The sequence below is a fragment of the Drosophila simulans genome, chromosome 2R, assembly GCF_016746395.2.
Source record: "Drosophila simulans strain w501 chromosome 2R, Prin_Dsim_3.1, whole genome shotgun sequence".
NCBI classification, from domain to species: Eukaryota; Metazoa; Arthropoda; class Insecta; order Diptera; family Drosophilidae; genus Drosophila; species Drosophila simulans.
The window spans coordinates 6403141-6416229 of record NC_052521.2 but is presented as its reverse complement, the minus strand read 5'-3'; the positions used below and the strand labels follow the sequence as shown (position 1 = coordinate 6416229).

Below are 13089 nucleotides of genomic sequence, written 5' to 3'. Positions count from 1 at the left end.
CGGTGAATAGTCACAGTCGTGAAGTTCCCAGACTTCCAGTGACATTCCCCATTTAGTTTGCTCCGCGATCCAGCAGGTCCTCCCTGACTTCCCATTGAAAATGGCCGACAAGAAGAACCTCCTCCTGCTCTTCGACCATCCCACCGAGCCCGTGTTCATGGACAAGGGCAAGAGGGTGACCGTGTTTGATGTGCCCGACTCCTTCCTGACCGACCGCTACCGACCCATCAGCAATGAGGTGCAGAGCCGCGTCGGCGACAAGGTGGAGCAGCGAGTTCCAGTCCGGGAGATCTCCATTCCCGATCTGCGGATCCCCATGTCCCTGGGTCGCGACGAGCAGTTCTCGCTGTTCCTGCCCAAGCACCGCAGGATCGCGGGCCGCCTGATCGATATCTTCATGAACATGCGCTCCGTGGACGACCTGCAGAGCGTGGCGGTGTACGCCAGGGATCGGGTCAACCCGGTGCTCTTCAACTATGCCTTGTCGGTGGCGCTGCTCCATCGTCCGGACACCCAGGGCCTGGATCTGCCCTCCTTCTCGCAGACTTTCCCCGACCGCTTCATCGACTCTCAGGTGATCCGAAAGATGCGGGAAGAGTCTTTCGTGGTGCAGCCCGGTTCCCGAATGCCCATCACCATTCCCAGGGACTATACCGCCTCCGATCTGGATCCCGAGCACCGGCTGTGGTACTTCCGCGAGGATCTTGGCATCAATCTTCACCACTGGCATTGGCATCTGGTCTATCCCTTCGAGGCCTCCGACCGCAGCATCGTGGCCAAGGATCGTCGTGGCGAGCTCTTCTACTACATGCACCAGCAGGTGATCGCCCGCTACAATGCGGAACGGTTCAGCAACAACCTAGCCAGGGTGCTGCCCTTCAACAACCTGCGGGATCCCATTGCCGAGGGCTACTTCCCCAAGATGGACTCTCTGGTGGCCAGCCGCGCCTGGCCACCGCGCTTCGAGAGCACCAGGCTGAGCGATCTCAACCGGGAGGCCGACCAGCTGAATGTGGAGATTGGAGATCTGGAGCGCTGGCGTGATCGCATCTACGAGGCGATCCACCAAGGATTTGTCATGGATGTGAGTTTTTGGTGGGTTTTCCATTAACTAAATAACATGACCTGTTCCCTTTCAGGAGCGCGGCAACCGTGTGCCACTGGATGAGGCCACTGGCATTGATACCCTGGGCAACATGATTGAGTCCTCCATTCTGTCGCCCAACCGAGTGCTGGTAATAAGTGCTTACCCTTACAAAATTATTTTAGGGACTAATCCTATTACTCCCCTAGTATGGTGACCTGCACAACAACGGACACACCTTCATCTCGTACGCTCACGATCCGACCAGCAAGCACCTGGAGTCCTTTGGCGTGATGGGTGATGTGTCCACGGCTATGCGCGACCCGGTCTTCTACAAGTGGCACTCGTACATCGACCGCATCTTCCAGGAGCACAAGTCGCGCCTGCCCGCCTATACCGAGAACCAACTAAACTACTCGGGCGTCTCGATCGCGGGCATCCAGGTGGACACCAATGGAGGTCGTCCCAATAACCTGACCACCTTCTGGCAGAAGTCGGACGTGGACATGTCCCGTGGCTTCGACTTCCTGCCGCGAGGCAATGTCTTCGCCCGGTTCACCCATCTGCAGCACCTGCCCTTCACCTATACCATCAGTGTGAACAACGATAGTGGTGCCCAGCGTTTCGGCTACGTGCGCATTTTCATGGCCCCGAAGAACGACGAGCGTGGCCAGCCCATGCTGATGCGTGATCAGCGCTCCATGATGATCGAGCTGGACAAGTTCGTGACTTCGCTGAACCCAGGACCCAACACCATTCGCCGCCGCTCCACGGAGTCCAGCGTGACCATTCCGTTCGAGCGCACCTTCCGCAACCTGGATGCTAATCGTCCAGCGGCCGGCACTGCGGAGGAGCTGGAGTTCAACTTCTGCGGCTGCGGCTGGCCCAACCACATGCTGGTGCCAAAGGGTCTGCCCGAGGGACTGCAGTGCGTGCTGTTCATCATGGTGTCCAACTATGAGAACGACAGGGTATGTTAACTGGCTAGTAAGGAAACCAAGGATAGTTTTGACTATTATCTCCACTTTCAGATTGACCAGCAGTTGGTGGGTCGCTGCAGCGATGCCGCTTCCTACTGCGGAGTCCGTGACCGTCTCTACCCGGATCGCCAGTCTATGGGATTCCCCTTCGACAGGTTGCCCCGCAGCGGAGTCGACCGCCTGGTTAACTTCCTCACGCCCAACATGAGCATCGTGGACGTGACCATCCGCCACGAGAACCGCACCGTGCAGCGCCAGAACTAGACGATCCGCTCCTGATCCGCTTTCCCGATTCGCCCTGACCCGATTCCATGGCCTCGCCCACTTCTAGATATACAACTTTTAGCAATCTATTGCATCTTTATTGAGCCGCTTAATAAACAAGACATCATGGCATTCCACAATCCCTTTTGTTCTCAATTATTGTGGCTCGGCCTCCGCACGAGAATCTCTCGCTGATTAGGCTTATCAGCCGCCCGGGAGAAGCTTTAAATGCCAGCTCCACGCCCGGAGCACCTCAGTTCGAGCAGATCCGGTGTTGAGTGCGAAAGTGAAACCGATTCCCGAGGAGATGGGCCTGCTGCTACTGGTGCTGATAGCGGGCATTGGCGTAAGCACTGTACCGATTAAATAATCTATGGGTCCGCAAAGATCCCACAAAAAGATGAGGTCTTTAGACAACTTTAAATCATAAAACTTTTGCGTGTTTGAAATATGTTTCATTTGGATGCGTGTCAGTTTGTATATAGTTTGTGGATACTTTAAACTTCAATTGTGGTTTTAGTACGAGACTAAAGAGACTTAGAAGACTCAGACTATACGAAGTCTTTGATAACAAAAATATTGAAAGTGAATTTGGTACTTATAATTGATTACTATGTTTGCAATACATTTTAGTGCGCAACTGCAGCAGCCAACATTGACCTGGAGGCCAAGACGTTTGTGAATCAATCGAGCGATCGCTACTACAGGTTCTACAATGAGATTGCCGCCGAAACGTATTCGGCCAACAACGAGGAGGACTTCGACGCCCTTTTCTCCAAGCTAAACAATGTGAAGCGCATTGCCGAGGAGCTGGTGAGCATCTCCCGGCAGGCTGCGACCTACGATCTGGACAGGATTCGCAGCCCGCAGACGAAGTTAGCTCTCCAGGAGCTGCGCACTGCGGGTGACTTGTTCGTCCTGGGCGACGACTACTTCTCCTCCGTGCAGATGAACTTGGCTGCGCTGCAAACACTCTCCACGGACAAGGACATTGAGCCGTATCTTGGTGGGGCCAATATGCCCAACGAGGACGACAGTCCGCTGGCCTATTTCCCAGACATCCAGAAGATCGTGCAGAGCAGCAAGGATGCCGACGAGCTGAAGTACTATTGGGAGGCCTGGCGGGATAAGAACCAGCTCTGGGCCTCCCTCAACTTTTACACCATAGTGCAGTCGTACCAGAGGGCCGCCAAGATCCTGGAGGTGCCGGTGCACAAACTGTGGTACCGGTACGACAGCCAGGAGATGCTGCAGCAGATGGAGCAGGCGATGACGGAGCTACGCCCCGCCTACCAGCAGCTCCACGCCTTTGTCCGCCAGGAGCTGCATAAAAAGTACGGTTCGGATGTCGTCAGTCTCAATGGACCGATACCGGATCACCTGTTCCAGCAGGTCCTCGAACAGGCCTGGGCCAGTGGCAGCATCTTGGAGGATTACTATCCGCGTGCCCAGTTGCCGGAGTTCGATGAGTACGTCAGTCACTTGACCGCCAAGGCCATGGTTAACGAGTCCGAGAACTTCTACACCTCGCTGGGCTTCGAGCCGCTCTCTGCCGAGTTCCACAAGAACCAGCTAAAGGAACCCAACCAGGACAGCCCCAACGACGACTGTCGCCCCTCCATCTTCGACCTCACGCCGCACGTCTACCTCATGTACTGCGAGAAGGTCAGCTTCCGGAAGCTGATGCAGTACCACAGCCACATGGCCAGGGTGTACTACGCCCAGCAGAAGAGTCACCTGCCCTCCTACTACTTCAAGGCCTACAACCTGGAGTTCGCCGTCGGCGAGGCGGTGGTCCTATCCGCATCTTCACCGGCTCATCTGACAGGACGCCGACTGGCCAAGGAAGTGCTTAGCGAAACGGCTCTCATGAGCCGCCTATTCCGCATGGTGAGTACTGGCCAACTAGGTATTTGCAATATCTGACTTAAACTTATATATTAATTTGGATTTCAGGCCATCCATACGATTCTAAGTATTCCACTGTACTATGTGCACACCAAGGTGATGCATGATCTTCTCAACGACACTGTGGACATGGACACCGTGAACAAGCACTATTGGAGGCTCATGGAGCAGCATGCGGGCATCGAGGCGCCATCGGATCGCTCTGAAGGTGCTATTGATTTCCCCTACAAGTTCTACGTAAACATCGACCAGAGCTTCCAGACTCAGTGAGTAAAACCCACACATTCTTCAAATTATAATACTACAAATATTTTATTTAGGAAATTCATATCGGAAGTTCTGGGCTATCAGTTCTATCGCGAGTTCTGCAAGAAGAGTTTCAACAGGGGGCCGCTCCACAACTGCGACTTCTATGGAAGCTTGGCCGTTGGCAATGATTTAAAGTGAGACATTAGATAAACTACTATGTGATAAAGTAATACTCCAATCGTATTTCTCTAGATCAATGATGTCATTGGGTTCTACGAAGCCGTGGAAACAGGTGGTTGGCAAAATACTGCCCAATAACACGGGACTGAGTAGCTTGGCGCTGCTGGAGTACTATCAACCTGTGTTGGGCTGGCTCAATAAATACAATAAGGATGCCAACTCGAAAATTGGATGGACTGCCTCCAAAAAAAGTAAGGTTTACCTCATAAATGTGTGGATACATAATAATAATTTCAAATTTGTACAGAAATTGTTTGAAGACTTCTAATGGAGAAATTTATTAGCCTGCGCACAAATAATAATAAAATATATTAATACATTTCAAATCTTTAATATTTCAAACTGCCTTCTTTAATATTTTAAATTTGAACATTAACCGCCTTCAACAAAATTATTTTCCAACACTGTCGCGAATCGGTTTAAACGGGTTAATCTCACTACTCATCTCTCTCGCACTTGTGCATTCGGAATTGGGTTAATTAGCGCGTGTGTTAGAGGGAGATGACAGTAGCGTTGCTTGGGCGCGTAAAAAAATAATTCAAATTTCAAATAAGGCGCTGTGCTTATTAAATTAACTAAATGAGACTAAATAACACAGCAGTTTTGGTGTTGATTTCTAAAAAACTATAATACGTTGCCTAGCAAAAAACATTTTGGTGAACAAGTTTTTGTTTACTATTCTTTATTCTCTGCAAATCGAGAATTTAGCAACTATCTACCAGTCAACCGGAAAATCAGTTCCGGAAGTGGGCAGCTTTGACTTATTCTTTCAGTCTCCATCGAAGTTGACCACATTTGGCAACTTTGGCAACCTCCAAGAGTCCAAGAGCCCTCGAATGTTTCTTTGGCAGCGTTAAAGTGTCGCAATAAAAGCCGAAAGCCTGTCCTCCGGTTTGAAGCGCATCCAAGCGCACCGGAGCTCGTTGTGCGTTCCCCGCTTGATTGCTTCCACTGGCCAGTGGCCACTGGCCACATCTACATCCGACCAAGCCACTCTTGCAGTGGTTGTCACCGGACAAGATGACCGTCTGAATTTTGCCCACGTCACAGATACTCTTTCCCTCCACTCTGTTGGGAATATCAGTCATGTTGGTCATTAGCAATGTATATATATATAACATATATATGATTCATATTTCATTAATATCAAGTACCCACAACAACATACCTGCAACCAAATATTTAAAATATTGCTATAAAGTTAGTGCAGTTTTTGGCATATTGATCAGCGCACATGTTTTCAAATCTTATATATTTTGTATCCACTTTATTTGGCTACTTTAATAATAAGTGAACAATACATTCGGCCTGGAGCTCGCTGGCCGGACTTGGCGACTTGCAACTGGCACGCTTCACTTGCTCGGCGACTGGCGAAAGGTCAGCGGTTCTGCCTGCGTCCGCGCGGTGGTCATTAGACACGCCAAAGTCCAAGCCCAGCGGGTTGTGGAGCAATTGCGGGAAGCAAGGTCGTGGGATCGTCCACCCCCCTGTCATACACTCAACCAACCAACCAACCAACCACCCACCTCTTTGGACATCCCGCCGGCGGGCGTTACCCATTTAGCTGGACGAGTGCTTTTCCCCGACTGGATTTCCTTTTCGCTTTCGAGTGGGGGCGTCTGCGGCAAATGGGCGAATGGGCGAATGCATTGCGTGCCGCCTGCTATTTTTTGTCAGCTGGCGAGGCAGCCGATCTGCAAGTCTGCCTGCTGCTAATTGCGCCAAATTGCGGTGGCGACTCCGCGCACTCGGCGCGGAATGAATGGCCGTGAAATTGAATCATTTCCAGCTGCAGCAGAAGCACACAGCTCCGCGCACTCGACTCGAATCCAACTTTGACATGGCACGCCGCCCAGCCGTCCCGAAACCAAGTGAGTGAAAGGCACCCACATCCAGGTATTTCCCTGGTTTTTGGGCAACCAGTACCGAACTCAAAAAGTACGAGGGGTTAAATGCTCTATACAAATAATTCCACTTACTAATGTGTACATTGAATATCAATTATGGTCTTGAGAGATGTTGATCTATTATATATTTTCTTGGTATAAATTTGATGCAAAGCTTAAAGTATAATTAATTTATTGAGAAAGCCGATTTTTACGAAATTTCTCTGGCTAAATTTAATAGCGTCGCTGACTATAAATGTAAGCTCATTTGGCAACAGCTTCTTTCCATTTTGCGTTGCAAATCTCGTGCCAAATTGGCGCAGCCCCTTTGGGAGAGTATTAAGACTTAAGTGTCCAAATTATGCATAGATATACCGGCATGGGTATGGGAATGCTGTGTGGCTGGAGAAAAGAGCCGAAACGGAAACCGCAAAGGGAAAACAAGTTAAATGAAATTTGCATGTCGATGTCAGACAATTTGGTGAACTTTTTTAAATTGCCCCTCAGCAGATGCATTCACATTAACATTAACCCAAAAAGTAAATCCCCATATGTGAGCACTCGTTAACAAGTTCGGAACATGTGTAGGTTGAGATATGCTAGTATTATATGCGAATTTTGTTAACATATTCATCGGGCACGTTGGTGGCAAATATTTAACAAACGAACGAGTGAGCATATACAAACGAAATTCGGCTTAAACCCCGCACAATAGGCCAAATCAGAGGTGAATGGGTTTAGCATATGGTGTGGGAATACGAGAGCAGGGAATAAGACCCCCAAATGGCTTTGTTACGTGAGCCCATTGTCAAGTTCAGATCTGCAAATCGCAAAACAATGGAGCGCTTATAGTAATGTTACGAGGAGGATCTATTAGGAAAGACTGGGCGAAATCGATGTGGTCTAAGAAGTATGTATTAGGCATTCGACTAATTAGAGTTACGTACTGATATGATATTATTATGCGATCATTCTAAACCTTCACTTCAACGATTACGTTTTGGGAAACTTTAATACTTCCGAATGTTTTCTTTTACTTTTCCTTGTCAATCAAGAAAGACACAACCATTTATTTTCAAAAGAGTTAAATATTTTGGTAATTTGACTTACCCTCATTAGACGCTGTTCATCGATTACTTCAGTCCTGCAGCATGGTAATTAAATTTCGGCGCCAACTTTCATTGCGGAACACGAGTTGAAATGGCTGCAAAAAGATCTTCTCGAGTGGAGCTGAGCAAGAAGAAACTGCAGATCATCATCAACGTCACGCGCTCGCGCAAAAATTATGATTATTTGACGAAATCCCATGCTGAGTCTTGTCCAGCTGCCGCAGCGTGGCGCCCCAAAAAGACGAAAAAGCCACGAAAAATATAAGAGGGAAAAACAGCAGAAGAAGCAATCAGCCATAACAAACCAGGCAAGCATCCATCCGTCCATCCATCCATCCATCCATCCATCCATCCGAGAGCTGACCCCAAGCAATTAAGAAATTATGTATATTATGACGCGCGCTGTGATGGCAGCGCAGTCGAATAAAAAGCAATAAAATGTTACAGCAACAAATGCGAGTGGCGGCTCTGAGCATTATGTATACGCACCGCTGGACGGCGGGCCCTGCAGGCGGCGGTTGGCACTGCTCTTTTCACCGCGCGGTAACCTTTCTTCGGTACGATATCACAATGATATGGCTCAGCCATAATCATCATTTGTTGCACCTCTTCGGTGGGCAGGGGATCATTAGCCGCGCCGCACGCCGAATGTGGCTCAGAATGCACGAGTATTTATCATGGACATGAGGGAGCTTGCGCTTCCTGCTGAAACAAAAGACTGAAGACACGAACTCGGGTGCGGGGTCGCCTCGGCCAGCTCTTTGCTCTTACGTAAGCGCGTGCTCGCCTTAAATTAAAGTCCACAATCACGCAGCGACGACAGGGGTCAAAAGAGAGTGAAAGAGAGTGAGAGCGGAGCGAGGCGGGATGGGGATGGATGGCCTGCTGTGTAGGTGGAGAAATTGTGTTGACATCATCGCCAAAAAATGGCCAAGAAGCGAGCGGCGATCAGGCAGCGGTTGCCTCTTGAAAAGCCGAAAAAAATTAATTTTACTTTCATTTTCGCTGAGGCGGCCACTGGCTTCTTTTACTTTTAACAGCGTAAGACTCTTTTTTTTTTTGGCCAACATCTCCGGGTCTATTTTTGTACTTTGGGATTTTGGATTTTGGCCTGTGCGCCACTTCAGCTGCTGACTGCACTTTGATGGAACGGGTACGGATGGGTTCCGTTTGGCCTGCGGTCGACTTATTTTCCAATCGCTCGACAGCCTGCAACTGGAGTTGTTCACTAAGTGGGAAGGCATTAGCAGGCTAACTGATCGATCTGTCGATCGACTGGCGAAGTGAGCGGCTGCAGCAATAAGGAAACGTGTGCTTATGAATAGCTCTTCGAATGAAAGTCAACAAGCGCCGCTGCTTTGAATTGTATTTTAATATGCCAAAAGTCAATTTCCTGGCCCGCTGCCAAAAACAGTTGTCTGTCTGCTCGACGATTGCTGTAAACGGTGTCATTTTATAGCCAATTTCGGCAGCGCCTTACGAAATGTCTTGCACTGTCGGCGAATGGGCCAATTTTCTAGGTCGCTCATCGCCATCTGTGTGCATATACATATATGACACTTACGAAACCTGAAATCTCTCCCACGCACTAATGTGCAAATAAAACGCATTTCCAAATGGCTTTGCATATATCATCTGCCGGGCAATTACATTTACTCAACATAATTTCTTGCACTTAACTTTTATGGGCCTCTTAGTTTGCGCAGTCAGCGGATAGTGGATAGTGGATAGTGGCTGGTCTGGCCGTCCCGCATTCGTCGTCTGGTATTTCTTGTCATAGTTTTGAAAAGGAAAAACACAGCGAAACACCCTCGGTTACGCATGCTCCCCATCGAAGACTGCGTGTTGTATAAGCCCCAATCTTCCCGCACATGACTCAAAAATGTGAAAAAGCTCTGGCGAGACAATTGTGTAATTAGCGAAAAGAAAGAAACCAGAAAGAGTCGTCTCGAATGCCAGACACAAAAAGATCTAAACGCCTATTCATAGCGTCACACATTTCCAGCGTTCAATTGTCTGCAGATGCCATTTGGTAATCCCAATCGAGGAAAGCAGCTCACTTCATCTCGAGCTCCTCGGCTTTCGACTGCCGCATCTAAAATTGATTTATGGCATTTCTGGTCTTTAATATCGGTGCTGCTCTTCAGGAAGGTGTTGTTATACAACTGGGGGGCTTAATGTGCACTGTGGCATTGTTAATACCGTGGACTTTATTTTTTGTTTAAAGATTACATTTCATTGTGTCTGTTGAATGCAGCAATAAATATCTTTTAAATTAAATTATGTTTGCAGATTAAATTGCATTCTGTGAATGGAAAATAAAGGTACCTAAATATGGGTAATTCCGATATAATACGATGGCTTACTGCGAAATGATTTATTTTAAATTCAGACTATTCATAATAAAGAGTATTTTAGCTTCGCTAGTTTCGTATATACTGAATTCATTTAGTTTTCGCCGCTTTACACCGCAGTTCACTAATTGCCGCGAGATTGGCGATCCAGTTTGGCTCGTGGCACAGACCCTATACCCATTGATTTTGTTCCCGCCTCGCAGATGTTTATACACATATATGATTGACAGATCAGATCCGATTTTGACATATCGAGTCCGGGAGTGGAAAGTTTTTAATGTCCTAGCCACGCGTATCTGGCCATCTATCAGCCGCTAGTAAGCTGCATGCATTTGGTGTCGGTTACTTGGAAGTTCTGGTATTTCTTATTTGTCTCAACTGAACCGACATCTGCTAATTGGCTAGCTAAATATTGGCAATTTGTCAAGCTTTGCTAATCGAATTAGAAGGTGTTGTTGATAATCGTTAGCAACGATCGAGGGCTGGTGCTAAGTTCGCATAAACAAAAGGCAGATTGGATCCGCCAGGCTTCAATTGTTCTGGGACCTGCAAATGGAATTGGGGTGCTAATACTGATCACGAGTTTGGATTAACCACAAAGCCAATAGCGAAGTAGGGGAATACTGTGGAACGTGATTTGATGTATTTACTTATATTTATTAGCTATAAAGAAATATTTAATAGCCATTTAAAGAGGTGAATATTAATCGAATTTTATTGAATTTATGTTTATTTCATCTCAGAATTTGAGTGCAGCTTTAGAATATTATCCCAAAAATATGTATTTATCCGACTAAAATGTTTCAGTAGGTCACTTATCCTGAGTACGCGTATTAACTGGTATTGCCATCATCTTCATGGCTGTGAAGCACGTGTGCATCGAAGAGGCGGCGATTAGTGGTAGCATCCCAGTTTGAGTGCCAGGAAGAGGCAGCTGGTGTCGCAGCCGGAGATCGCTGGGCTGCGTCCATTATATCACCTCTGGGTGAAAGTGATGATGGCATACGCGAGGCATAGCGCCGATACTCGTTTGCGAGTATTTTCCTGTATGTGGCACACAGGGTGTGCGCGCACACCCGCGGACACGCCCCGCAACACCCTGTTTGGGGCAAATATGAGCTAGTGCCGCAGATTTGCATATCTGCCTGCAAATATTTCTTTTCAATTATCGATTTTCGTTGGCCCGGCTCCACGGAGGTGTGTGTGTGTGTTGCGATGTAGTGTGGTGTGGTGTGGCAAAGCCAGCCACTTCCTCGTTGCAGTTGCCCGTTTTTGCGATGCCTCATTTGCTGCCGATTTTTGACTGGGACTGTGGGCAGAGAAATCGCGCCGGCGAATTCCAAACGCCAAACTCCAAATGCCTGTCATCGATTAATGAATATTCATAAATACGCGAGAGCCGAGACCAGTCGCTGCCCCTCGGAAATTGTGCCACGCGAAATTAAGAGCAATTGCTACTCGACTTTGCGGTTGCTGGCTGTCAGCGTCGGTGGCGAGCTGTATGCAAATATTTGCCCTGGCCGCAAAAATTAAACACGAAATGGCAAAACAGCCAGGCGGCAAACACTTTCCAACTGTCGCAGCATCCGCCAGCAGCTGCCGCTCGAACTCAAGTTGAAGCAGAAGTTGGAGCTGGAGTTGGAGTTGATGTTGAAGCTGAAGCGTTCACGCGGCAACAGCACCCGCACCAATCCCAATCCCAATTCCAATCCGAAGCCCCAGCTCCCACCCATTCCCAATGCCATTACCAAAGCCAAAGTCCATGCCTCGCAGCAGTGGAACACTGAAACATTACTTTGGTACTTAAAAACATATATTTTTAAAAATAATATAATATAATTATAAATATATAATATATAAATATACATCTTATATTTCAACCTTTACTTTAATATTTTGTGAAATAATGCAGAAATATTGATACATGTTCCATTTCTGCTTTCATCAATGTTCATAATTAGCTAGTTGTGACTTAAATTTCTCTCTGTGCATCGGCGTCTTGACAGCAACTGCAGATACAGATGAAGAAATGCTGGCGCTGCTCCTTTCACTTTCGATTCGTGTGCGAATCGAGAGCAAAACGGACTCTTAGCCCCGCCAAATAGCAAGGGGCAGCAATCAAAAGTAAATAGAAGAAATCCGCCAAAAAAGCCGATGCCGGATGAATCATCTGAAAGCGGCAGCGGATGTTGTGTTGACCGCCTCGCGGTTTCCCAAAGGCCATTCCGCTGGCTTAGGCGACACAAAAGTCATCACATGCCATCCGTCGCTGCTTTGGTGCGCCGGGCAAAACCCGTACCACCCCGTTTTAAGATCAAGGCTTCCCCGTCCAGCCTTGACTATGAATCGTTAAGTATCCACTGCTCCGAACTGCTCGGGTGTGAACGCTCGAGTGGATCGACCAGATAACAAATGAACCATTGTGGGGAGCGATTTGTTGGGACCTCTTAGTGAGTTGTCATACTTCAACTATTGAACTCAGTGCGGTTAGTTGTGGGCAGCTGCAGAAGGTCTGTCTTAAGACTAGATGATTATTATATGAGGCTATGATTCAATTAAAATGTAATCATCCTTCCATTTCATTCAATGGAATGAGTACAATGGTACTCCTAGTGTTCGGCATGATTCCTTAGGTTTCTTGGCCATTTTCACGGTTTTCTATTATTTTGCGACTGGAGATTGGACTTCTGTGATGATACGGATTGCACTCAACTTGGCTTGCTCTCCATTGGGTAAGTGTGGTGTCAGTTGGACAAGGCGGACACGCTGGCTCGTGTACATTTCAATCATATCAGCTGCAATTAGCTGTCACGGTGGAGTCACAGCCTGTCACAGTCTGTCAAAAGATATTAAATGTTGCGACGCTTTCGTGAATTGTGGGTTCTGTTTTTATGATTTTATATCTTTTTTTTCTTTTTTTCTCTTTTCTGGCTATCGGGGTAGCTGGCCAAAAGGCATTGGGAAAATATGAACTGAAAATGTTTAATTGGCGGCTGTCATGTTTGGCCGGCAACA

At 47.7% G+C, this 13089-nt stretch overlaps 2 protein-coding genes across 2 annotated transcripts; both read left to right on the top strand.

Annotated features, from left to right (window-relative positions):
• The first annotated feature begins 23 nt into the window (after window positions 1-23).
• LOC6733641 (phenoloxidase 2) lies at window positions 24-2468 on the top strand. The gene is made up of 4 exons (XM_016167213.3): window positions 24-1084; window positions 1140-1235; window positions 1294-2055; window positions 2116-2468. Exons 1-4 carry the CDS (start codon window positions 101-103, stop codon window positions 2326-2328), a joined length of 2055 nt encoding a protein of 684 aa, XP_016026602.1. The 5' UTR covers window positions 24-100; the 3' UTR covers window positions 2329-2468.
• Window positions 2469-2566: 98 nt separating this feature from the next.
• LOC6733640 (angiotensin-converting enzyme) lies at window positions 2567-5054 on the top strand. Its single transcript, XM_002080658.4, has 6 exons — window positions 2567-2674; window positions 2962-4218; window positions 4285-4502; window positions 4557-4679; window positions 4738-4916; window positions 4973-5054. Exons 1-6 carry the CDS (start codon window positions 2636-2638, stop codon window positions 4981-4983), a joined length of 1827 nt encoding a protein of 608 aa, XP_002080694.1. The 5' UTR covers window positions 2567-2635; the 3' UTR covers window positions 4984-5054.
• The last annotated feature ends 8035 nt before the right edge of the window (window positions 5055-13089 follow it).